This window comes from Asterias rubens, chromosome 12, assembly GCF_902459465.1.
Source record: "Asterias rubens chromosome 12, eAstRub1.3, whole genome shotgun sequence".
Classification (NCBI taxonomy): Eukaryota; Metazoa; Echinodermata; class Asteroidea; order Forcipulatida; family Asteriidae; genus Asterias; species Asterias rubens.
Genome location: NC_047073.1, coordinates 10,963,280 through 10,988,325, shown reverse-complemented (window position 1 = coordinate 10,988,325; position 25,046 = coordinate 10,963,280). Strand labels below are relative to the sequence as shown.

Sequence of the window (25,046 nt, the reverse complement as noted above, 5' to 3'; positions counted from 1 at the left end):
TATAAACAAAATTACTGTAGAAATGTTGACTTTCATATCGACAAAACAAATTGATAAGTACATGTACAATAGGTTCCTTCCTCAAAGAAAATTTTAAATGTACTTAACTTTAATAAAGACTTTTTTAGGCCTGGTATCAAGTAAACAACCATTCACTTAACAGGTACAGACATGAGCCAAAACAAATGCAATGTACATTGCTGTTTGCTGGTTACCAGCTAATTGTCGCTAAGCTATTTTTTTCCCCTTAAAAACAGGACACGACTTCCAAAAGGCTTGGAAAATTTCTTTGCTTAGCAAAAAATGAGTAGGAGAGTAGCCACAACAATGCAAACATATCGTTAACAATGCTGGTAACCTTTTTCTGCTAAGCAATACTACTCTGTGCTTAGCAAGTTTCGGTGCTTTTTGAAATCGGGCCCTGCTTTCATGGCCTTGGTAAGCATTAAAAATGTGTCGGCTGCTGACAAAGTGTGTAATAATGAAATGTACAAGTTTCAAACCTTTTCAGTAAACTGGTAAAACTAAACAAATGCAGCTCTGACGTGACTTCGATGTAAATATTGAAACATCTTTCCAGTAATTTGACAGACGTAATAAATTGCCTGAAGAATAATTACTACTATTTAGGTTTTACTGTTACACCGTTGTGTGCTAAGCAAATTTAGTCTTGCGAAAACAAAATGTCTTCAAGTTGATTTTTTCCCCGCAGGACAAAGTGGACTGCGCTTATCACACATTGATGTACAAGTTATACCAAAAACGTAATTATAAAAATTCCTAACATTGTTCTTTCTTTGTACAGCATTACGTTCTATACATATTTACATATATTCCAAGTGAACTGTTCATTTTAAGTAATTCTTAATAATATATATTTTGTACAGCTGTCTTAAGCTCCCTTGTATACACCAAATATGAAAGATTATTCAATCTTATATCGGAGACAAATATCGTGGAAAATAATAAATATAAATATCACGCCAGTAGTCAATGGAGTTGATACTTATTTTTTAGGGTTCCTTGACTGGGTGAAAGGTCATGTTATTGGCTACATCCGCAAGGATAAAGACGGGGACCAGTCTAGTTAAATGATCAACAGGCATTGGTCATATGGGCCAAATCATCTCATTGGATACAATGATTTAATTGGTTAAACGTGCAGTGACGTGAGCTTGCTTTCTATACCTGTGTTATGATTGGGTCGAGGTGAAGTTTGCCAGCTGCACTTTCGGTCGTCTGAATGCAGTGTGCATAATATTTGTATATTTTGTACATGTACATGCATGTAATGTTGTTTTATACATATGTATACATCAATGAAGGATTTGACTGCGAATCTCCATGTGAAATGGGTGCAAGGTCAAAGGTACATTTGTACAGATCCGGACTACCGGTATATACTGGTATCTGGCGTAACTTACAAACCTCGACGTGTGACGTCAGATGTTCAGGCTGTCACTGTACAAGTTGTGCTTCTAGTCTCTGTGTTAGTTCACTCACAGCTCGGCGTAGTCGTGATGGGTCAGTGATGGCGCAACTTACAAACCTTGACGTGTGACGTCAGATGCTCAGGCTATCACTGTACAAGCTGTGCTTCTAGCCCTTCACTTTAATTTATGCTCACTGTACAAGTTGTGCTTCTAGTCTCTGTGTTAGTTCACTCACAGCTCGGCGTAGTCGTGATGAGTCAGTGATGGCGTAACTTACAAACCTCGACGTGTGACGTCAGATGTTCAGGCTATCACTGTACAAGCTGTGCTTCTAGCCCTTCACTTTAATTCATGCTCACTGTACAAGTTGTGCTTCTAGTCTCTGTGTTAGTTCACTCACAGCTCGGCGTAGTCGTGATGAGTCAGTGATGGCGCAACTTACAAACCTTGACGTGTGACGTCAGATGCTCAGGCTATCACTGTACAAGCTGTGCTTCTAGCCCTTCACTTTAATTCATGCTCACTGTACAAGTTGTGCTTCTAGTCTCTGTGTTAGTTCACTCACAGCTCGGCGTAGTCGTGATGAGTCAGTGATGGCGTAACTTACAAACCTTGACGTGTGACGTCAGATGTTCAGGCTATCACTGTACAAGCTGTGCTTCTAGCCCTTCACTTTAATTCATGCTCACTGTACAAGTTGTGCTTCTAGTCTCTGTGTTAGTTCACGCACAGCTCGGCGTAGTCGTGATGGGTCAGTGAAGAGATACACAAACAAGTGCCTCTCTTTGGCCAGCAGAGGGTCTCCCTTCAACATCTACAAGAAAATCAAAACAATTTTGATTTGTGATTACGGTCACAAAAAATATTTGGTCTCGTCTGTCTTTTTGACAATGCTCCTTTCAATTTCCAGATGGTAAACTCAAGGCATTTATATGTATGAGGTACTGAAGTTATAATGAGAAGTTATAATGAGAAGTCCATTGATCCACTAAGGCTAAAGGAGTAGTCCCGGCCAATTTTCTACCTTCCGCCCAGGTAGTAGTTAAAAAAGCAGGACAGTTATTTTCAGAACTGAGAAATTTCCCGAATTCCAAAAATCTACTCTTTCGAGTTTTTTTTCCCGACTGTTTTATTTCTTCTACTGTTTCTATTTTCTTCTTGTGTGCCTTGGGTGCCATTTTAGGCAGATATGTGCGCTTTATAAATCTCTAATTATATTACTCTATGGTAGTATCAAAACTCTATGGTAGTAGAATATATAAAGCAAGACAAGTTCTGAAAAGAACATAATCTACCTGGCAAGAAGATAGACACACTGCGTTACCATAAACCAAATATTATACAATGATTCCTCAACATGCAATGCCTCAAATCCAATATAAAAAAGTAATCGCGTTTTAAATATCAAAAACCAACTCACCTTCAATTTGCCATTGTAATCCCCTATAATGTCCCTTATGGTATGTTCCAGTTTCTGCAGAGTTTGGTCTAAACGGGTGATTCCATTCATCAACTGAGGGGGGCTCAAGACGGGCTGGCCGTCTATCGTGGCTGAACCAGCGTACACCATTTCTTCACATCGTTTCAGAGTCAATTCCCTGTACAAGTAAAACCATTGACATTGACAGCTTGTCTTGAGATGAATCTCTCAATGTTTTGTGTCGGAAAATGAGCCCAGTAGACAAAACGAGGTCCAGCACAAAACTTCCACATTCTTTCTGCCAAAACACCAAGCGCCCACAGATTTACATTTAACTTACCCGTTTAAAGATAATGATGGTAGAAAGCTTCCCTTAAAGTATTACTTGCGCAAGTGCTGTTGTTTTTGAGAAATGAGTAAACCAATTTCACAGAAACAATTTTTGTCTCAGTGAGACGGAAATTATGTTTCTTTGCATAAATCTTCTCCGGAATCTTTGCAATACTTACAAGTCCGCTAATCTGCTGTCTTGACTACTGTTTGTGGATGAGAGAAGTTGTTGTAATGTAGCGAGCCGTTCAGCCAGCTGTCTGGCGCCCTCTTTCAGTCCACTGTAGGTCAGGAACAGCTGCTGGTGACCGTTTGTATCGGCGTTGTTAACTTGAGAACCAAAGCATATCAAACGTCAGTACAATCATTAGACAAAACTGTGAAATTGTATTTCATTCAGAAAGGTAGTTTTTGGTGGTTGATAGTGAGAAACCTTCACATTTTCTTGGCATCCATCTTTCAGGGTAGGGCCACACTTTGGGAATGAGCTTGAATTTAATTTTGTTTTCTCATCCGTAAGTCTTTTTGTTATAAGGATGGTATTGGTAGTATTTTAGCATCCAGAGAAATTCTTTAGTCTGAAACGCCCTTGATGGTTAGAAATCAATAAAAGCATATCAACAAATTAGAGTCTCTAGCTTCAGACTTTCTGGCTCCCGGGCCAAATTTATATATTGCTTTACAATTTCCTGTTAAGCAGAAATGAGCAGGATACCAGTCACAAATTGAACTTGTGACATGGTAGTTTGGCTAGAAACCTTATTCTGGTAAGGGGAATTTTGTTGTGCTTAGCTACTTTTATGCTTTAAGCAGGTCTATTAAATTGGGCCATGACGGTTATGGCGCACGACAGTTCTCCAGCACAAGAATTAAGAGAAACAAGCAAACTTACCAATGATGCTGTGCAATTTGTTGATGAAACTGTCCCGGCTGTCAATGGTGTTACGCACACCAGAGGATGGGGATAAACTCGGATCGGACATCATGTTCTGTAATGTATTTCAAAAAAATGAAAGGAAAAAAAAAACTGACAATTTCAATAATTCTCCCCGGATAGTGTCTTGGCTAATATTTTAAAGAATATAAAAAATTACCTGTTTTTGTTGGTTTTACTCTCTGCTTCATTTAAACATTCCTGAAATGTGATTAAATGTTTTTTATTCGTTTAAAATATAAACACGTTAAACACTTACCATAATTGAACAGTTAACAAGTTAAACGGGTTAAAAGTTAATTGGTTAACAAGTAAAACGATTAACGGTTAACCAGTTAAATATCCCAACCGTAGCACCTACCATTCTGGCTTGCTGGGCTTGATAGTTTCTTTTGAGGAGCTGCTCAGCTGCTGTCAGCAGACGGTGAGTCTCTCGATGTTTGTGAGCTTCCACCTCGTACGCCATCAACAGGAATTTATGGCGGGACTGCTGTGCCGTCAGTTGCTCTATCAACTATAGACAAATTACAGAATTTGCTTCTTTGAGACAATGTTTGGTTATGATGATTTCTTTGGTTGTTCTTTAACAGACTGTAAAAGTTGCTACTACGTCCGCTCTGTTTGCGCACAATTTGAGCCCGTTTGGCTACATTTTGTTTAGAGCGTAGAGAGAATGAGTTTGGTGTGCTGGGGCTTTTTGATGTAAAAACAAGTATTGTGTAAAGATCTTGTGAACTTAGCCTCTGTACAAGACTTTAACTGCTTCTATTTTTATTGATATTGTTCAATGTGTAACAGTCTCTACAAACTTATGATGGTAGCCTCCATTAAGACTCTTGTAGCTTGCAATTTAACTTAATTTTGTTCAGACCAAGTTGATTTTGTTTCGACTTGCCTGATCTTGTCCAGATTTGAAGTAGCCTTGTCTACTAATCTTCAGATTGTAGTCTCCATACAAGACTCTAGTCGCTTGAACTCTTACCCGATCTTGTGTACACTTACCTGATCTTGTTTAGATGTGAAGTAGTCTTGTCTCATGATCTTGAGATTGTAGTCTCCATACAAGACTCTAGTTGCCTGTAGCACTGCACTCTCTTGGATGAGTTCGCTGAGGTCCGATTCGGCGATCTTTGCCCCCAGCCTATGTAGAGTCTGGAGTTTCATCTGTGATTCTTTCAGCCGGTCCCTGAAATCAAAGTGAGGAAGCGATGAGTTTGTATATACCTTAGGCCGTATCCGAATTGACATAGATATTTAGTTGTAGCCATTGCTGTAGCCGCCTATACGGATGCGACCTTACACAAGTTTGCAAGGCCTCTTCTGGCCGGTCCATCAATTTCAGTTTGGCTCATTGGTTTCTTTACCTGCCTTTCACCTCTGTGGGCCCCGGTTCGAATCCCACCTCGGCATACAAAACAATGTGACATGGCTCGATAAGAAGCATTTCTGTTCCCCCAGGTAAAGCATCGTCAGTTTACTAGTGCAGTCATCAGTCAAACAGAACCAAACACACACATGTAGTTGGAAATTGGAAATCAGTTGGAAATTGGTTTAAGCATTTATAAACTCACCTGAGCTCATTGACATTGCTGGAATATCCACCATGGGTTAACGACTGGAGCTTTTCGCCAGCGAAGTTACACGCAGCCATAAGGCGCGCTTCTTCCACCTGAAATTTGACGCGTCTTCTCTGACTGGCGGGATAACTAGAGAAAGAGCAAAATGAAAACATCACAGCCAATTTCAATGATTCCAATGTATATTCAGTTTGTGTTAACACTATTAAGTGTATTTTAAAGCAACTATAAATATAAATATTACTAGTAAACTTGCGGGTACAACCATGGGTAAAAAACTCTTTTGAGGGAGTGGTGGCTCTAAGTGTATCTACTTTGTTGTGTATGGATTAGTTCTTGAGAACTTTGTCTTGCTATTTATTCTGCCGCAGCAAAGAAGCATTTCTTGAAGGGCAAGGACAATTGTTTTGAATTTGAAAAGATAAGTGACTGTGATATCTGTAGAGTGGTCAGGTAAAAGCCAAAGAAGATCATTGCATTCTAGAGTAGATATCTCAAAGGCTGCACCGCCAAGCTTCTCTGGTGAGAGGGGGCCATCAGACAGATGTTATCGTCATCTTTTCTGTCTTTGTTCTAATTGTCTGTCCCTACGTTCTTGTTCTTGTTTATGTTTGTCTGTACTCGGGCATCTCACCACAAGCCTCAGCTTCTAGATGATGCCTCCATACTCTATTAATATATTCTCTGCCTTGTAAAAGAGCCTTGTTTGTTGGTTACTTCTTTATAAACTATTGCTATGGCTTTGTGCTGTATTCATGAAGCATGGAAATAAATATGAGTTTGAATTGAACAACCTACATTGTTTGCAGTCTGAGGAGCTCTTTACAATCGATATCAGTGACGTGTTTTTTCTCTCCTTTGATCACCAAGCTGCTAGGGTCACTGATGTCAAGTATCTGGTAGCGTGATCCTTCATCGTGACCGACCAAGTCAGCAATACCCTGAAACAAACACAATCAAATGTAAACAAGTCAGTATCGCCGTGTGTTGTGGCTTAGCGGGTCTAGTTCACCGAGCCCAAGCTTTGGTGTTGTCAGAAGCAGTGTGGGTTCGAGTCCCTGTCATGACACTTGTACCCTTGAGAAAGGCACTCAACCATAATTGTTCCGTAGAAAAGTTTCAGAGATTTAAAACAAAAACGTGACAAAAATATCAAACCTCAAAGAACTGCTTTTTGGTAAAGCCGGTCAACTCCTGGGTAAAACGCTCCTCGGTGACGTGGTACTGACCCAAAGGCTGCTGGGATAGGAATGTTGCATCATGGGATGTGTTCGTCGATCTACTGGAGATGGGGGAAGATGCTGTGCGATGATACAATTGGACGAGGTCCTTTGTAGACTTGCCTAGTCTCTCCAGTGCTGTGTTCATCTACATGTAGTTGGTCACAAGACAAAATTAGATATAGAAAAATGACTATTTCTTTTCGATGAAAAGTTTGGGGACAGTAATTTCACAACTGATGAGGTATGTATGAGATACTTTTATCTCAAATGTTTTCTTCTTGTAGCCCCTATATTATAAAGAGCAGATTTTAGCCTTGTTTGGGGGCGAACTTGCATATTTATTGAAAATGAAGTCTCCTCCTCCCCCTGCAATAAACAATAAACTAAAAAGAAGAGAAAATGGTGAATCCCTTTTCATTGCAATTACCTGAGCATTATCCGTCTGATTCTTCTCCAGACTCTTTTTGTAGCGTTTCTTCGTTGCCGACTCCACCATTCCAATCTTAGTGAGCCGATGCGTCAATCCTGTGTGATGGACACTGTAGAAACAAAAAATAACAACTAAGAGCATTCACACCAGGGAAAACATGCTTTGTAGTATCCCTTTTCCAGGGGTTATTGTGTAAGCCCTGGAAAAGAATTCAAAACATTTTCCTGTCATTGAACAAATGTGGTACAAGAATGGACAAGCTTGTATATCATTGTTTATCATTGTATGCAGCTCAATAGGAGGTTAAATCCGAGTATTCCCGCATACCTTGGCAGATTTTCGGTCGTGCCTCACAGTCAAGGTTCTGGGAATCTCAGCGAGAGATGAAGTTTGAAAGTTACTGACCTAAGTTTATTTCTTTGTTGCAATAAGTGTTCCTTCCTCATCCGAGCAACCTCAAGCTCCTCTTCCATTTGAAGAATGTTCTCTCTGAAAACAGAAACATGAAAGGTTTATTTCTTCTTCTTGGGCTCGATTTCACAAAGCAATAAAATCCATCGTAAGACAAAATTGTCAGTATCACCATAGTGATTTGTATTGTGACATCACACATCATACTTAGCAACTACGATTGATTCTTATCTCTTTGTGAAATCGGCCCTTGCTCACCCAGGCTTTAGGCTACTGTCGAGAACGAGCGGCTTTGAAGGTAGCCCAGCTATGTCTGTACTGGGCCAATCTTCAGAAAGCCTTTAAGCAGATAATTTCTGCTTTACCTACCTGCCCAAAGACCCCTTGCATTAGCAGTCATCGCCGAGGTCAAACAATGGCAATGTCCAAGTGGTTACACGCCGCACACAACCCTCAACCAATGATAGATCTTCAATGACCTCAGTGAGGGCCCTGTTTTGGGCTTGTGATGTCATATGCACATGATCGATAAGCAGAACTTCTGTGAACACAACTAATCATTTAAAGCAAGGCAAAAAACACACAAACTTGACGGCAAGTGGATCAAGATGAATGTGGGGTTCTAAGAATGAGTTTACCTTAGCATCTCTGGAGACATTTCATCATCTTCTGCTAATGATGAATTCTTGAGAGCATCTTCAAGTTGGGCTCCTTCCAAGATCCCCTCACCGGAGGAATCCAGTAACTTAAACCTTGGAGATAAGAATGAAAAAAATTGCAAAATCTTGTCTTAACTGTCAATTCTTAAAACAAATTTGAACAGTCGCAACCCTTTTAAAGAGTGTACTTTTGTCTCCATCACAGGTACATTGATGTTGAGTTTCCTGCCACCCCTGTTTACACTTTCATCTTTTGACCTAGGTACAATTTCATAGAGCCGCTTAAAGGCAGTGGACACTATTGGTAATTGTCAAAGACTAGCCTTCACAGTTTGTGTATCTCAACATATGCATAAAATAACAAACCTGTGAAAATTTGAGCTCAATCGGTCATCGAACTTGCGAGATAATAATGAGAAAAAAAACCCACTCTTGTCACATGAAGTTGTGTGCGTTTAGATGGTTGATTTCGAGACCTCAAGTTCTAAATGTGAGGTCTCGAAATCACATTCATGGAAAATTACTTCTTTCTCAAAAACTATGGCACTTCAGAGGGAGCTGTTTCTCACAATGTTTTATACCATCAACCTCTCCCCATTACTCGTCTCCAAAAAAGGTTTTATGCTAACAATTATTTTGAGTAATTACCAATAGTGTCCACTGCCTTTAAGCAGAAAAACACAAATGAGCAGGATACCAGTCATAAACTGACATCATAGTTTGGCTGGTGACCTTGTTCTTGTAACATGTGTAAGCATAATTTTGTTGTGCTTAGCTACTTTTTGTGCATGGTGCAGCTCTATAAAATTGACCCTGGTAAAGAAGACTAGTGTCGTGACCTACTTTACTTACAGATTTTGTTCAATGCTTATTACGTTTTTCATTGTTAATTGGGCTTGCCTATTTTTAGTTGAGTTGATCGTAACCTTCTTCCTGTGACCATGGAAGTAGCCGTTCGGGGACAGTCAAGGAAGTTACGATGATCACAACTACTACAACTAGCTTACTCTTTAATTTCCTGCTGGGAGAGAAGATTAGCTGGTCCAACATTATCGCAGAACCAATCCAAGAAGGGCGTAACTCGCTCGTTGTCAAACATCCAATCAAATCCCTCTGCTTGAAGGTCATGTGCCTCGCCAAAGCCGATCCTTTGTAAGGCATCGACCAATCGTCTGCCTCCACTCATCTTGATTTGAATTGAAGAATATAACTGAGTAATCACTGTGTTTGTCTGCCTGCAATGAAAATAAACAGAAACTGTTTCATGTTTTAAAAAAACACTCCTCGAAAATAGAACTATAATTAGCCTGTACGAAGTCACAAAATTTATTTTTAATGTAATTTTATTGAATAGACAAAATTCTCTTTAGTCTCTTTGGTGTTGTATTTTTATAAATTAAACCAATTTTGATTAGAATTAATTGGAATTATTGAAAACTATCATCAATCATAATAAAACACCCCAAAAACAGAAAACAGGACTTACACTTTGCTTTCACGTTTCAGTACAGAACCAGAATATGGTGGGTAATATTTGCGGCTCCACACACAATAAAAAAATGTTTTGAAATTGATGGATTAATTTTGTTACTTTAGTCACAATAAACAAACAAAAAGTGGCAGTTTGATATGGCATCTTAAATTATTAATGTTATCCCCCCCCCCCCGTAAAAAAATAAATAAAAGAATACACATTTAAAAAAAAAATTAAAAAAAATACAATAACATTTACAAATTACAATTACAACCCCCACAAATAAACAACTTTATGAAACTTGAAACTTAAAATTGTAATTATAAATCTATAGTAAATTGGTAAACTCCTGGGGTAAAATGTATTTACGTCAAAGCTTGTGCAGGTCTTGTTTACATGTTTTGGGACATTGGTGTGCACGATCGGCGGACGCAGAGCAGAGACATGTACTACTAGTACGTTACGTAGCTCTCTGACGACACATGAGACGGGAGTTCAGCAACTTTCGCGATTCGAGGTTCGCGCCTAACCCAGCGTCAACATGTATAAATATAACACTTATTAATTTGATATATAAAAAAAATATTTTGTTTACTTTTAAAATATAAAAATACGAATAAAAATTAACAAAATAATACTAACTTTTTGGGTTATTATTTTATAACAGTAATAAATTTTAAAATGACGTTGTTAGCATATTATTGACCTTGCCTAAACAATTTGAACTTAAAAATGGCGGCGTTCTATTCGGTTGTTATGATGCCTACGGAAAGCTTTTATACACTGTGATTTTGTAGAGTTCTCTTTAATTGTGCCTGAGAAAAATTGCCACAATGTCTGCTGAGAAGGAAAGACGAGTATGTATACAATTCTAGTACCTTGGATATATTTAAAGAGTGTTTTATGACCAAAACTGTGCGTCGCTAAATTACATACACTCCTTCTGCAAGTTCTGGAAGTCTGGCTCCCTGACCACTGAATGTTTTTTTTAGCTCCACACTGTGTGGAGAATGCCAATAAACAAGTTGACTTTTAAATAAAATTCAACACTTTGTTTTTAAGTTAAACATAAAATGCAAATAATGCAACAATGCATAATTTGAATGGATAACTTTCCGCATGGCGCCACCACTTTTTCACTCATTTTTTCAAAAAGGGATATATCAATCAGGTAAATTAGATACTATATTATTTTATTTCGAATGAAAAAGTGGTGGCGCCATACAGAAACTTTTCCATTTGAATACAAAGTAGCCCACCTTGTTGAGCTGTAATGGCTCCGCTTTTAACATCGGTCTCATCACTGTCACCATTACAGTGATGAGACCGATGTTAAAAGCGGAGCCATTAACAGCTCAACAAGGTGGGCTAAATACAAAGTTGCTCCCCGCCAAAGTCGTTCTGTAAGTTTTAGTGATAAATTCATTTCATAAAGTCAATGTGACGGCGCAAAATTGTTTGTTTGCAACCTGATGTTTCAACTTTTTTAGAACCTTTCACAAAGGCTTTTTGGCTTTAGCTTTTGGAATACACTTTAATTATCTGTACAAATTGTAGAAGAGCTGGTAGGCCTAATGAACAAGTAAAAGGGCCTTTTGTAATTTAAAAATAGAAATATGTTTATCGTAACATCTTTAATTTATTAGAAGTAATTTTTGTTTTTATTACCCCCATCCAGTACCAGGAACTCTACAAGAACCGCTTTGTGAATCCCATTGACCAAGGCGTGGGGAGGTAAGAGCAACAGTTTTTCCTTTTAAAATCAAATGTGTTTGCTCAAACTCATCTTCCAAAATGTATATCCCAACTTCAAACTTTAAGTACCAGTCCTGGAATAAGGTACAACTATTTTTACTGTGAACTAACATTATTACTCTTGACCCCTCTAGAGGTCGTTCATTTCTGTATAGTCACCATATTCCCAGATAAGCTCAGACTTTGCTAACTTGCTCTATAGTTGCGATAACTAACCCTCCTCCTGATGGCGAAGAGGGTTTTGTTATCGCCGTCGGGAGGAGGGTTACATTTTCGCAACTAAGTTTTCAGGAAAAAATTCAGGACAATTGTAAAGAATCAGCAATACACTCAGTTTTGGTTTCAAATAATACACTCTGTGTTACTGTGGTAAACATTGGTAAATGGCAGCGTGGTCTGAAATAGTCTTTCTCTGACCCTCTTGTTTGAGTGCAAGAAGGTCAAAGCTTGCGGCCATTTTGGTACAAGGCATTTACGACTGAAATGGTCTATAAAGCTTTAATACTTTTTATTGTTAATGGTTTCATCTGTATTTTTGCATTTTAAATTTAATTTGCAAACATTTGTTAATAAAAATGACATGTTCTGTTTCAGACGCACTGGTTGGGTGTTGAACAAAGAGGTACGCAAAGACAGTGAGGGCTTTGAGGTGTTTGATGACTACTGGTCTGACTCTGGTAAGTAACTAACTCAGCTACGGTCAAATGTAGCGATAATACTTTTTCCAGCCAAGCAAGATCAGAGACAATTTTTTTTTTAAATCTGGAAGTTGACCATCATGTATAAAGAATCGGCGCTTACAGAAGCAGGGAGTTTGGCACTTACGTCAAGCGTAATTTCACAGGGTTAGCAGGGAAAATTGTTGTTGTGCTCATGCGTATTCCGCGTTAATAGGCATTTTTTTATTTTACACAGCGTGCGCAGAAATTCAGCACTTGCCCAGTAAAATGGTATTTGGAGTGCAGAATTTGGCGGTAATCAGAGCCATGAAATTTGGCCCTGTTAAACTCTTTCCTTGCTGTATTTTTCATTCTTGGTTTTCCATTTTTAAGTATTTCTCATTTTACTAGGTGAAGAAAGTATTGAAGATCTATCTCTTCATGCCAACAAAGAAAATAAAGAAAAACGGTATAAGGTCAGTGAAACTTTCATTGTATTAATCAAAGAATAACAAAATGTTGTATAATTATGAGATCATTTATTTTAAATCCTGGGCTTGTTTTCTCGTAGAACAAAAGAGTTGAGAGAATGAGACACTTAGAAACTAAGGACATTATATCCGATCGGGGATTGAAAAGCTTGGTCACTAACCAGATAATGGTGGCGGTCAGTGCAAGGGAGTATGGGGGTTTGCTTACCACAGGGGTGATTTATGGGCTTGAATACGGGGAAGGATTTGAGATGAAACCTTGATAATTGGGTTTATGTGGTTGTAGTTGGAAGGAGGCTTTGTTTCTGGGAACTATATTAATAAAAAAAGACACTAGTAATGAAAGCTGAATTTGAAGCTTTCAGACTGGCGGACTACTGAACTAGCAAGCTAAGTGGTCCCACCATGTGAACCCTTATAAGGTGCTTAATAATTGGGTCTCAGAAATCATCACTACAATAATCTATCTTTCTTAAAGTTTGTACATATTCAGCGCCTCGAGTACCTTGTTTGGTACATGTAGATACGTACGCTACATAAGACTTCGATATTATTATTATTGCTGATGAATAACTGACAAATTTAAGGACAGTACCTGAATGCCATCATCTCAACATGTATCCTAGACTTTTTATTTTAGTTTCAGACTATTTGTCTGTGCCTTATACCCTTAATTTGAAGGTGAAGTATCTTCAATAAAAGTTAATGATTTGTTTTTTGGTTTTAAAACTCCACAGCTGAGTTCACCTATCAAGCATATGCTACCCTTCACACCGAGCTCCCGCGGTGGAAGCACAGACGCCGAACCTCTCTCAGACATCCCGTCCAAGAAGGTGCAGTCAAATTCTTTTGCAATCGCAGAGCCCCACTCTGACTCGATAGTCGTCGAGAGCGTCCAGACTGGAGGGAACAACGCCTCAGAGTCTCAACAACTGACACAGCCGGAAACCAGTGAGGAGGTTGCCGTCGGTAAAGGTGATGTTGTTGATGATGTTGCCACAGCAACACCAACTCGAGAGGAGGGAGGGATACAGGAGTCAGATATCACTGGGAGTATCATCAAGGGTGGGACGTCGTTCCTAGCGCCTCATTCTGCCCTGCAGGAGTTCAAGACAAAAACAAGGTTAGGATGGTTGAAGGTCCATTGCTCACGTTAACAGTGGAATTAAGTCACACTAACAGGATTCTAGTTGTCATAATTCAACCATAGCTCGTCCTCTGCCTGTCGAAAGAGTATTGTTAGCTTTGAGATGAATGATAAAAGTATTAAAATTATTATTTATAATATCATATATTGTTGATCCCACTGCTGCTGCTTCCTAGGTTGTTTGTTAAACTGGGGTGTGATATCCAAGAAACAGGTTGAATGGCTTATGACTGGCATCCCCGAACAAATATACATGTATTGAAAAAATAGGGAGAACCTAACATAAGGGCTAGATAGCTGAGTTGGCTAAGTGCTGGCATATTAAATCGGAGGTCGCCGATTATTGGCCCACTGTAGTAATTTTCCTTTGTTCAACCAGTTTGAAGTAAACAAAAATTAACAGACTTGGGAGAGCTTGCTTGTATGTAAAATCGAGTGTCTTGGTTTTGGTTTCAAATCTGCAGGTTACAGTTTGATGATGACGATGTGGAAGACCGACCGAGACGAAGATCAACTCGCACAAAGCAAGCTAGAGAGAAGGGTCTGGACAACCTGAGCGAAGAAGGCAGCACTTCGGAGGAAACACTAAAAGCATCTCACTCTAGCGAGGGTTCGCAGGAGCTAAAGACAGCAACGGAGACTTCTTCGGCTTCGGCAGGAGAAGAGCAACCACAGAAGAGAAGTTTTTCTCTGATTCAAGAGAGAGCATCCTTGCAAGAGTCGACATCTAAGACGATTAAAGGGGTGTCTCCGGCCACCGAGAGACAGACATCCTTGTTGGTGGATAAAGAAGAGAGTCTGGTATCTGGTGTCGGTTCAACTCATCAAACTTTGGAGAAGGAAAGGTAGGTGTTTTAGAAAAGGAGTACAAATATATATATAAATAATTATTTTTTCTCTCACCATAAAGAGTACATTTGAGGATTTAATTAGGAAAAATTATTACAATAGACAATTTCATGGCGAAGTATCTCCCAACGTGAGCAAGCGCTCTTGAAACTAGTAACTCGAGTGGTTACCATATTCTACCACAGATTTAATGCAATATGTAACAGGCAGTTGAAGCCAGTGGCCGTATGTCATAGTGCAATTGTCACAAACTGCTCGTTCACCAACTAAACCACACAAAAACGTTTTGTGTAAAAACACAATTTCGGCAACATTTTGGGCTACAAAAGCCAATAATACTTTTAAGAAACAATTTTTTTGTGTGTAGTATATGATCGTCAAATGGTTTCCCGTTCTCTTGCAGAGTAATTACAGAAGCCTCTAGAGCTGCTTCACAGCCAAGAGCCATCAGAAAGGACAGTATAACTCAGGAGCAAAGGAAGTCTGTTGGCGTCACGAAAGAGACAGCAAAGTCGACCAGACGGCGGAGGAAGCCAAACAAGATGCATGTAGAGGAGGACGGAGATCTCTCGGGAGAGGAAGGGATGTTTATATCGCTCCAGAAGTCTGTGGTCAACCGGCACGATGGGACCAAGGAGGCAGTGTCAGATTTGATCACGAGTGTCCTGAGTGATCAGTCATTCCAGGATGCCGACGATGAAGGGGTCATCGACATCGTTCAGAATGACCACTCCTACAAATCAACCCGGACAAGAAAGAGCAGAGGTACTTCAAAAGCTAAGGGTGGATCTTTACCCCAGGATGAGCCGGTTTCTAAAGCCAGGAAGAGGAAAGGAAGACCAAGACAAAGTGACAAACAGGACATGTCCAAAGCGGAGTTGATTGATGGTGCAGTTGAAGAGGTGTTGCCAGTGCCACAGCCTGAGCCTGTTCAGTCAAACCAAGGAGGCATGCCACGTGCCTCAAGTGAAGACAGTGATATCAATGTTACAAAATCAACAGCTTCCTCAAGATCCTCACGGACGCGTAAATCAAAGAAGACTACGGGAGAAGCTACCAGTGGTAGTGGAGAAGGTAGCCAAGAGTCGCAGCAGTCAGGAACAGATGTTGCCAACAAGAGTCGAAATCGATCTAGGAGAAGACCAACTAAAAAGACAAAGCAGAACTCAACTGTTGCAGGAGATGAGATGAGCTCCACGGGAACTGATGAAGAACGAGGTCAAAGAACGCGGAGGAAGCCTAGAGGAAGGAAGGTAGCAGTCGTTGTCGGAGATGAGGTTGCAGTCGATGTTGGAGGTGAGGTTGCATTCGATGTCGGAGGTGAGGACATCGGTGTGGTAGATGGAGACTCTGGTGGGGATGCGGTTGATAGTTTATCAAGTGGAAAGACAAAAAGGCAAAGGAACAGGTCTGATAAAACCAAGAAAGGTTCTGAATCTAGTCTTGTGGATGTCAAGGAAGTAGAGTCATCCACTGTCTTCAACTCATCAGGCGCTAATCACACAATGGAGGTCAACAACGATGAAGCGCTGAGAGAGGTCAGACCCCAAGAGCAGATCCCCTACCACACATCCTTTAGGAAATCCCTCGGAAATAAACGTGCCAGTGTTCACTTTGGCAGTGTTTATGTAGTCTCGTCAGACACAGATGGTGTTGAAGCCACTCCGGGAAGCATTCCATCCTCGTCTCTCGTCGCTCCAGATGATGATGACAGAATCCCAAGAAAGAGGTTCAAAGGGACACCTGGAGCAAACCGAAGCCAGAACCACTCAATCGCAGCCATTGATGCTACTCAACCCAATGAGTGGTCTAGAAAGAGGAGCATCGAGAATGGGTCGGAGGTCGTTGCAGCAACGAAGAAGCCAGGGGAGCCAACAAGAGGCAGAAAGGGAAGACGAGGCAAGAGGAAGCTATACTCTGGAGATCTCTCTACCACCGTCCTAATTGAACCCTCTCAGAGATTATCTCAGAGTAGCACCCAATCCACAGCTGACGTCTACGATATTGACTCTAGCATCCCTCCTGAGGCAGAGGGTTCGTTCAAAGTTCCACAAGGAAGCTTGTCGTCGGGACGGGGAAAGGGACGAGGTAGAAGCAGAGGGAAGGGGAGGGGGAGGGGGAAAGCAACAAGGTTGGACTCCACTAAAGATGCCGCATCAGAGACTCAAGGTAAGCAAAAGGGTCTGCTGGATTCATTTTTTTCAATGAGTCAATTGAATGTCTCGTTCACAATTCCTCACCTGGGCTCAATTTCATATAAATTTCTAAGCAATATTTGCTGCTTATTGTAAGCTACTTGGCCAAGGAGTGTCAACATTTTGTTGTCAACCTGTTTCGTTTTGATCTATCTGGACTTTTAGCGGAAATATTGTAACAACAAAACTACAAGTTATCTGTAACCCTGTATGGGTAAATGATGCTTTTCACCTCTATGTACCCTGTTTCAAATCTAACTTGAGAACGGTTTACATGTACCTGATTGCATGGATTTCCCCCTTTTGGGGCTCTCTTCCTACATATGTTAATCATGTTAATGATGTTAATGATGCTTATACTGTTTGCATGTGTTAAGAATTTTGTATAAAAAAAAAAAAATAAGGTTGAACTAAAATTTACCTTCCCAGCTCTCAAAACTGGAATGGAAGGAGAGGCTTATCAGTTAGAAATCATTTTATTCAAATTATTTTCCTGATTCTGTTGAAAAATTGTGTTTCAAAATAAGAATGTTGTTTAAAACTTCTAGTCAAACCAGCCAGTGATGCAGTGATGGATTTTCTGAGCAAGTATGAGTATGAGAAGTCTGGCGAGTCAGCAGAGTCGAGCGACGATCCCTCAGAGAGTCCCATGGAGAGTTCCGATGGAGCCAACCGGGAGGCCACTCACTCTGCGATTACTCCCAAGACACTGTCCACAACGGGTGAGTAGGGACCAGGGTTGTAGCTAGTGCAATTTTAGTGGTGGGCTATAAATGGCTATTATAAGGCCACTAGCGGCGAGGGGATCAAAACAACTTTTTTAGTTCTTGGTGACTACTATACAAATGTTAAAAGCGAAACACTCGCTGCAAAAACCCTGTGGCGTCAAAATTATCATTCGCATTCACAGTATTACCCGGGCTGAAGTTTGGTTGTGCAAGATTTCTTGTTTTAGTATTGGACAACTAACATAATAAATGTTGCACAAGTGGAAGCATGTAAAGTTTTGTGAAATCAGCGACAGATCCTCAAGCCACTACGTTGAATGTCACTTTTTCAGTGATTCTCATTGATATCATTTGCTCGAACAGACATTGATTTGTTTTAAAGGCAGTAGTTACTCACAATTATTATTAGCATGAAACCTTACTTGGCAACAATCAATGGAGAGCTGTTGAAAGTATAAAACATTGTGAGAAATGGCTCCCTCTGAAGTAACGTTGTTTTCGAGCAATAAGTAATTTTCCACAATTTTGATGTCAAGACCTCAGAATTAGATTTTGAGGTCTCGAAATCAAACATCTGAAAGCACACAACATCTGCAAGCACACAACTTCGTGTGACAATGGAGTTTTTTTTTTCATTGTTATTTTGCAACTTCGACGACTAATTGAGCTCAAAGTTTCACAGGTTTATGTTGAGATACACCAAGTGAGAAGACTGGTCTTTGACAATTACCAATAGTGTCAAGTGTCTTTAATCTTGTTCTTCCCTTTCATGTTTTTTTCTCCCCAGTCTACCCCGAACCGACACCTCGCTCTATCCTGAAGGACCCAACAAAGCAAACCAATAATCGACAGAAGAAGAATTTACAGCTGCAGTTCTTTGAAGTTCCCAAAGCCAAAGCAATTATAGGTAAGTCCTGAAAGGTCTCAGGAATTTTCTCCCCAGGATTTGTTCAAAACTGTGGGGCTCTCTGAACACAATAGCGCTGAATTAAATTGAGGTCCTCTGAATGTTATTTAGTGTTTATCCTTGGTTTTGAAAGCCATTCTGTGCCAATTCTAAATGGTGATGTCTTGATAAATATTGTCAAGTTGATCACAAGTCCCCCCCCCCAAAAAAAAAAAATTTAAAAAAATAAAAATAAATAAATAAATAAACAAAATAGCGCTGAATTGAATTGAGGTCCTCTGAATATTATTTGGTGTTTATCCTTGGTTTGAAAGCCATGCTGTTCAAATCGGGCCTTTTAAATGGTGATGTCTTGATAATTTTTTTCAAGTTGATCTCAAGTCAAGTATTTGTATCAGCCCTTATTAACATGTAGATCAACCTCAATTTACGCAAGTTGGCCCGATAGCTTTTGATTTGTGGAACCCTCAATTCACTATACTCTACTTTTTATGTTGCGTAATTTTTACCAAAAGCAGTATGATCTGGGAATCTATCTAAAAAAAAAAACCTAAAGTGAAAGTTATTTAGTTTTCCATATTTTTTTTTTTTTTTATAAGAAATAGCTAAACACAATGCCAAAGGGTGGCTCAAGGTTATGGCCAGCAGGATGAAGAAAGTTTGTAATTTTTTTCTTTTATTTGTTGACAATTTTTTTTTTTTTTTTTTTGGCAGTTCAACCAGATGATGAGGAGAACGGTCAACGCAGGACAAGGCGTAACAGAGTGCGCCCTCTGGAGTTTTGGCGCAATGAGAGAGCGGTCTATCAACGTAGGATGTCCGGTGGTTTCGCTCTAGCCGGGGTAGATTCACCGGCGGTAAGCAGTCCCGAACATCGCCCTCAAAGGGCAGAAAGAGGTAACTATAGTCTGTTACGACACCTTGACTTTGGCTTAAGATCTGTCATCACTTTTTGGTACTGTACTTTACACAATTGGAAAGCCTGAGCTAATGTTGGGGTGAATTCTCATAGAGGATATCAGGCCTTGAATTTTGTCAGCGGTTAGCCTATCTGCAGTGCCAGGGCCAATACTTTGCTAAGATGGGCAGGTCGATGGCACTGCAAGGTTGCCACTGCGGGCTGCACTTGCAGTGGAAGTTATTACTCCGTCTCTTATTAGAAGCTCACACATTCAGCTGTCAAATACCAGGGCATTTTGAGTATTCCTATATAAAAATCTATTGCGTATTAGGTCTAAAGTTTGTTGAAAATGTTAACAGCATTGAGAACATCAAGAATTTACACCCCAAAAAACTCTACAAACGCTGATGATATATTGTAAATTAAGTTCTTATTTTCTCTCTCTCAAAGGCAAGAAGAAACTGCCACATACTCCTGCTGATCTATCCATGCATGGAACCCCACCCCCGGGGGGTAAAGTGGCAGAACACCCAGCAATGACGGTGGTAAACCCGGACACACAAGAAGAGGTAGTAGTGGGTAAGTTGTTGGTCTTACTTTCACTTTATGATAGGTACGCATCTCGGGCCAAATTTAGCGTAATGACTTCGGCCCAGTTTCCAAACTTTAAGGCTGGTTCATATGCAGATGATCTGTGCACGTATTCTGCAACTAGATTGTCAAGCGCGGCCATTCATAATTTTACAAAATCCAAAATAAATACACACTTAAAGATAGTGGACACTATTGGTAATTACTCAAAATACTTATTAGCATAAAACCTCACTTGGTAACAAGTAATGGGGAGAGGTTGATAGTATAAAACATTGTGAGAAACGGCTCCCTCTGAAGGGACGTAGTTTTCGAGAAAGAAGTAATTTTCCCAAATTTGATTTCGAGACCTCAGATTTAGAATTTGAGGTCTCGAAATCAAGCATCTGAAAGCACACAACTTCGTGTGACAAGGGTGAATTTTCTTTCATAGTTATCTCGCAACTCCGATGAGGTTTGTTATTTTATGCTTATGTTGAGTTACACCAAGTGAGAAGACTGGTCTTTGACAATTACCAATAGTGTCCAGTGTATTTAAGTGGAGTGCATATGAAAAGTTGGTTTGCACTCGCTGGACCTGGGCCCAATTTCCTAGTAAGCTTGGGCGATATCGATTTATTTTATTCACGATATATCGCTGACAATATATCGCGATATTCGATATAATCGCGATTAATGAAATTTGACATCATCAGTCTTAAAACTCCAAGTGAAAGTTGTAGAAGAGATACTTCCTAGCATAAGAGAGGTGTTCTAATGACCTATTCTTCTGGTTTTACTCCAAACCTTTGGGGTGCAAGATGTCTCAGCTAGCAAATACATCGCAATATTTAATCGATATATCGATATATCGCGATTATCGCGATATATCGATATTTCGATTAAAACCAAATTCATCCGATATCGAAATCGTGTCCAAATTAATATTCGATAATATCGTGATATCGCCCAAGCCTATAGAGATGCTTAATGGTAAGCAAATTTTTTCGCTTAACGTAGCAAAAATAATTGCTTAAAACCATTCGGATTTCATGCTAAACGTACACAAGCTTAAGCACGTAAACAATCTGCGCGCGGAGATTTTAGATCGTTTGCTTTAGCAAAACAGAAGAAGGCAGTGTATTTTGCACTGTGTGCATGGCCTAGGGCTGCTTAACGGTAAGCAAATATGTTGGCTTAATGTAGCAACATAAATTGCTTAAGCGTAAACCTATTTCACCAGCGGTTGCTAGCTTAAGCACGTAAACAAACTGCGTGCGCAACATTTGAGATCGTTTGCTTAAGCGAAAAAGAAGAAGGTGCTGACAAAATGGCGGGCGAAATAAATGCGGAATGCACTCGAGTGGCGATAACAAAAATTCATCACCTTCTGTGTCTGATATGTATTATTTGTAATGGTTCAAAGTGCCCCTCGAAAGGTTTACACACTAACTTGAAAGTAAACAAGAAGATAATACATTGTACAGCATGATTCTGAAGCATTTTAGACACTCGTTTATTCGCTACACCTACCATACAAACGCACGTACAATCACCGCTGTGCCGGCACAAAAACATCTTTTGCAATGAGTGTTGCACTATGCGCTGTGTGAATAGGGTGCTTAAGCAAAATAGAGGCTTTAAGGACCCTTTTTGTTTGCTTACCTATGTAAGCAAAAAAACGTGCTTAAGCAAGGGTATGAAATGAAAAATTTGCTAGGTGCGCCCGTTAAGCACAAAATCGACCGTTACGGGATGCAGCTCTTAAAAACTGGGCCCGGCGCTTAAACAGGGTGCTTAAGCAATGGGGCTTTAAGGACCCTTTTTGCTTGCTTGCCTCGCCGTTTTAAGCAAAAAACCTTGCTTAAGCAAGGCTATGAAATGAAAAACTTGCTAGGTGCACCCGTTAAGCACAAAATCGACCGTTAAGCAGCTCTATGAAATTGGGCCCAGGTTTTAGAATCAGGCCTGGTAAAGGCAAATGCAGGCCTTGAATTTAATTATTTCCTCTGGTAAGTAGCACTTCTATGAGGAAAATTTAAACTCGTGGATATCTGCCAGACACCACAGCAAAAGCACAGGACACCATGACAATTGCTGCGAAAAGGTAGCTTAGATGAGTTTCTCTTGGATGAGCTTTTAAATTTCTTTGTTCCGTTTTTTAAAATAAAAACTCTAGACACTGTAAAGACGGCCAAGATGTACAAGTTTGTTGGGCCGAGCGGCAAAGAGGCAACTGATGAAGACCCAATAACACTCTGCAAGTGCATCTCACAGAAAGCCTTCTCTTCAGGTAGGTCAACCTACAAAAGGTTAAAGGTCACAATTATCAAGGTTACTCTTGTTCAGTAACTGACCATCTTCAAGCCTGATGCTTCGTTTTTGAGAGGGCAAGGGCACCAAGGCATGTTTATCCTTGGTAAAGGGCGCCTTCATGAGGAAACTATAAACTTCTATTGGAACATTCAAAGGGTGCATCAAGGCAATGACCAAGGGGCAGCAAGGCAATTGCCTTTGTTGCCTCAGTGACGTGTCAAGCATGCAAATGTTCAGCCGATTAGCTGGACTCGTTGTTTTGGGTTTCTCATGAGAAATGGAATGAGAATCAATAGGACTTCTCTGTGCTTTTAAGCATTTTGGTTATTTTGACACCAGCAAGTAGACTTGTGGGTCAGGATCACTGGCCTTGAGGTAGTGGGTTCCAAGGCGAATGTTTAGAAAATAATTAGGTTGCTGATAACCAGCTGATAAGAGTCACAGTGAAACCAGTGAGTAGAATTAAGATATTTTGGCTCTTGGGAAGTTCACATTATTTCATCATTATTTGACCGATTTTGACCCCTAGGCATTCTGACCATCCGGCCGTTAAGCGAGAAGGGATTACAGCTCGTTCGTAATGACACCATGGTATTCTACATCACTAGAGGCAAGGTAGCGGTTACCATCCACCATACTACCAGTATCATGCAGAACGGAGACATGTTCTTTGTGCCGCAAGGTGAGGGGGTCTTCTTAATGAGTTATTTGCAAGTGAGATTTAAATAATGTCTGAGAAAAACAGACCTTGGTGTTGTAAACTGCTTACCAACCAAAAGGACATATGGTATAAATGCAACAATAGTCTGGTCGACTCAAACACCCACCTGAACTTGCTCATTTGTAAGCAGTTCCAGCTTGTACAAATTGAAGAGCGAAATCTGCAAGGTGATATGTATGTTGACGAAATCTCTGCAGACAATTGTTAGAAACTTTAACCTTGTCCATTTCTGTTCTCGTCACAGGTAACTTGTACAACGTGAAGAATCTGCGACGTGACGAGGCCAAGCTTGTTTTCTTCCAGCACAAAGGCCGATGAAGATCGCTGGTGAGGACCCTCAAGATACGGCCACGCCTGAAGTGGCTAGAGCTATGGCTAGATTTCGATGTCATCATGCGTTGAAGTATAGGACATCCTTAGCAACAGGCTTAACAACAGTCGTAGCTGTAGCTGTAGCCTCCTCTGAGAGACTTTGGAACACTAGGTGGCAGCAGACTAACCAGGTAAATGTCCATTGTTTGCGTAGGTCTGAGCATGTGCACATCTTCAAAAGCAATGGAACTAACTGGTAAGTCTGCTGCGTCCTAGCACCTCTCAAGTCACTCTTTCAGATAAGGCCTATTTACTGAATGAATGTTCCCATTTATTTAAAGTGGTATTCAAAATCAATGTTTTTGGTCTTAGTAGATTATCAATATTAAAGGCACTGGATACCTTTGGTAATTGTCAAAGACCGACGGCCGATTTCACTAAACGCTACGATTAATCCTTTCTCGAGTTAGGACGAGTAACTTGTCCCAACTTAGGATTAAACTCAAGGTTTGCATTCTACATACAGTGCAGGGCTGAGACTCGTCCTAAGTCCTAAGATTAATCCTAAGTTAGGAAGAGTTTGGTGAAATCGACGGCAGTATTCTCACTTGGTGTATACCAACATATGCATAAAATAACAAATCTGTGAACATTTTCAGGTGATTGGTAATTTATAAATAAATAAAAAGACAACACTCGACGCAGAGATTCACTCACGATACATTCATTTCTCAAGCTTTAGCAATAATTTTTATTGTTAGCGATTTTCTGATAAATTAAAGATGCACTTAATTCAACTGCACACATAAAGATAACTTAAAAAAGACGCCTTCCAGAGCTAACAAAAAAAATGTAAATATATAAACTGGCCATTGAAAAAGTTGAATGTTAGCTGCCATTATTTTTGTAAATTATTTTTGACGCCTTTTGATTGATGTACATACCATTTTTACTACTAGTTCTATCCATAAATCCAATGTTTAAGTCGTCAGGCCTTGCTAACACTCACTCAGTTTAGATTTTTTTTAAACTAAAAAAAAATGGTTGTATTTACTGGTGAGATTGCTCGATAATTAAACCTTTCAAATGCAGACAAACTGCTCCAAAAATTTGTATGTATTAATGCTCGGTATCATTGTCTGAATCTGACTCATTGTCCCATTCATAACCCTTCACCCAAGTCCTTAACCCAACCCTAAAATGCCTTGCATTTTGGGAAAAAATTGTGAGGGGTAAGCCTTGTGAAATTATCATTTTTTTTGTCTTGAAATGGTAGCCTTGTGAACCTATCAAATTTTTCAAGAAAATGTTCACAAGGCCTTGTGAACTTATCAAATGTTCACATATTTTTTGAAAATGTTCACATATTTTTTGAAAATGTTCACATATGTTTCTTGAAAATGTTCACATAGCCTTGTGAACTTATCATGTTTTTCCAGCAAATTTTCCCTTGTGAACCTATCAAATGTTTCTTGAAAATGTTCACATAATATGTTTCTTGAAAATGTTCACATAGACTTATGAACTTTTTTCTTGAAAATGTAGCCTTGTGAATTTTCCTTGAAAATTTTCACAAGACTTTAGCCTTGTGAACTTATCAAATT

At 39.8% G+C, this 25,046-nt stretch overlaps 2 protein-coding genes across 2 annotated transcripts; one reads left to right on the top strand and one right to left on the bottom strand.

Moving 5' to 3' along the window:
- Positions 1 to 348: 348 nt before the first annotated feature.
- LOC117298001 (HAUS augmin-like complex subunit 3) lies at positions 349 to 10,365 on the bottom strand. Its single transcript, XM_033781214.1, has 14 exons — positions 10,261 to 10,365; positions 9,425 to 9,652; positions 8,397 to 8,510; positions 7,753 to 7,836; positions 7,345 to 7,456; positions 6,853 to 7,062; positions 6,493 to 6,635; positions 5,689 to 5,823; positions 5,120 to 5,303; positions 4,479 to 4,631; positions 4,076 to 4,172; positions 3,363 to 3,513; positions 2,854 to 3,031; positions 349 to 2,247 (listed from the first exon to the last, which is right to left on the bottom strand). Exons 2-14 carry the CDS (start codon positions 9,601 to 9,603, stop codon positions 2,119 to 2,121), a joined length of 1,869 nt encoding a protein of 622 aa, XP_033637105.1. The 5' UTR covers positions 9,604 to 9,652; positions 10,261 to 10,365; the 3' UTR covers positions 349 to 2,118.
- Positions 10,366 to 10,633: 268 nt separating this feature from the next.
- On the top strand, positions 10,634 to 23,573 carry LOC117298000. Its single transcript, XM_033781213.1, has 14 exons — positions 10,634 to 10,748; positions 11,570 to 11,625; positions 12,241 to 12,323; positions 12,717 to 12,781; positions 13,534 to 13,919; positions 14,408 to 14,788; positions 15,196 to 16,961; positions 17,536 to 17,709; positions 18,503 to 18,622; positions 19,337 to 19,519; positions 19,974 to 20,102; positions 22,273 to 22,386; positions 22,939 to 23,091; positions 23,375 to 23,573. The coding sequence occupies exons 1-14, from the start codon at positions 10,725 to 10,727 to the stop codon at positions 23,446 to 23,448; spliced, it is 3,708 nt and encodes a 1,235-aa protein (XP_033637104.1). The 5' UTR covers positions 10,634 to 10,724; the 3' UTR covers positions 23,449 to 23,573.
- The last annotated feature ends 1,473 nt before the right edge of the window (positions 23,574 to 25,046 follow it).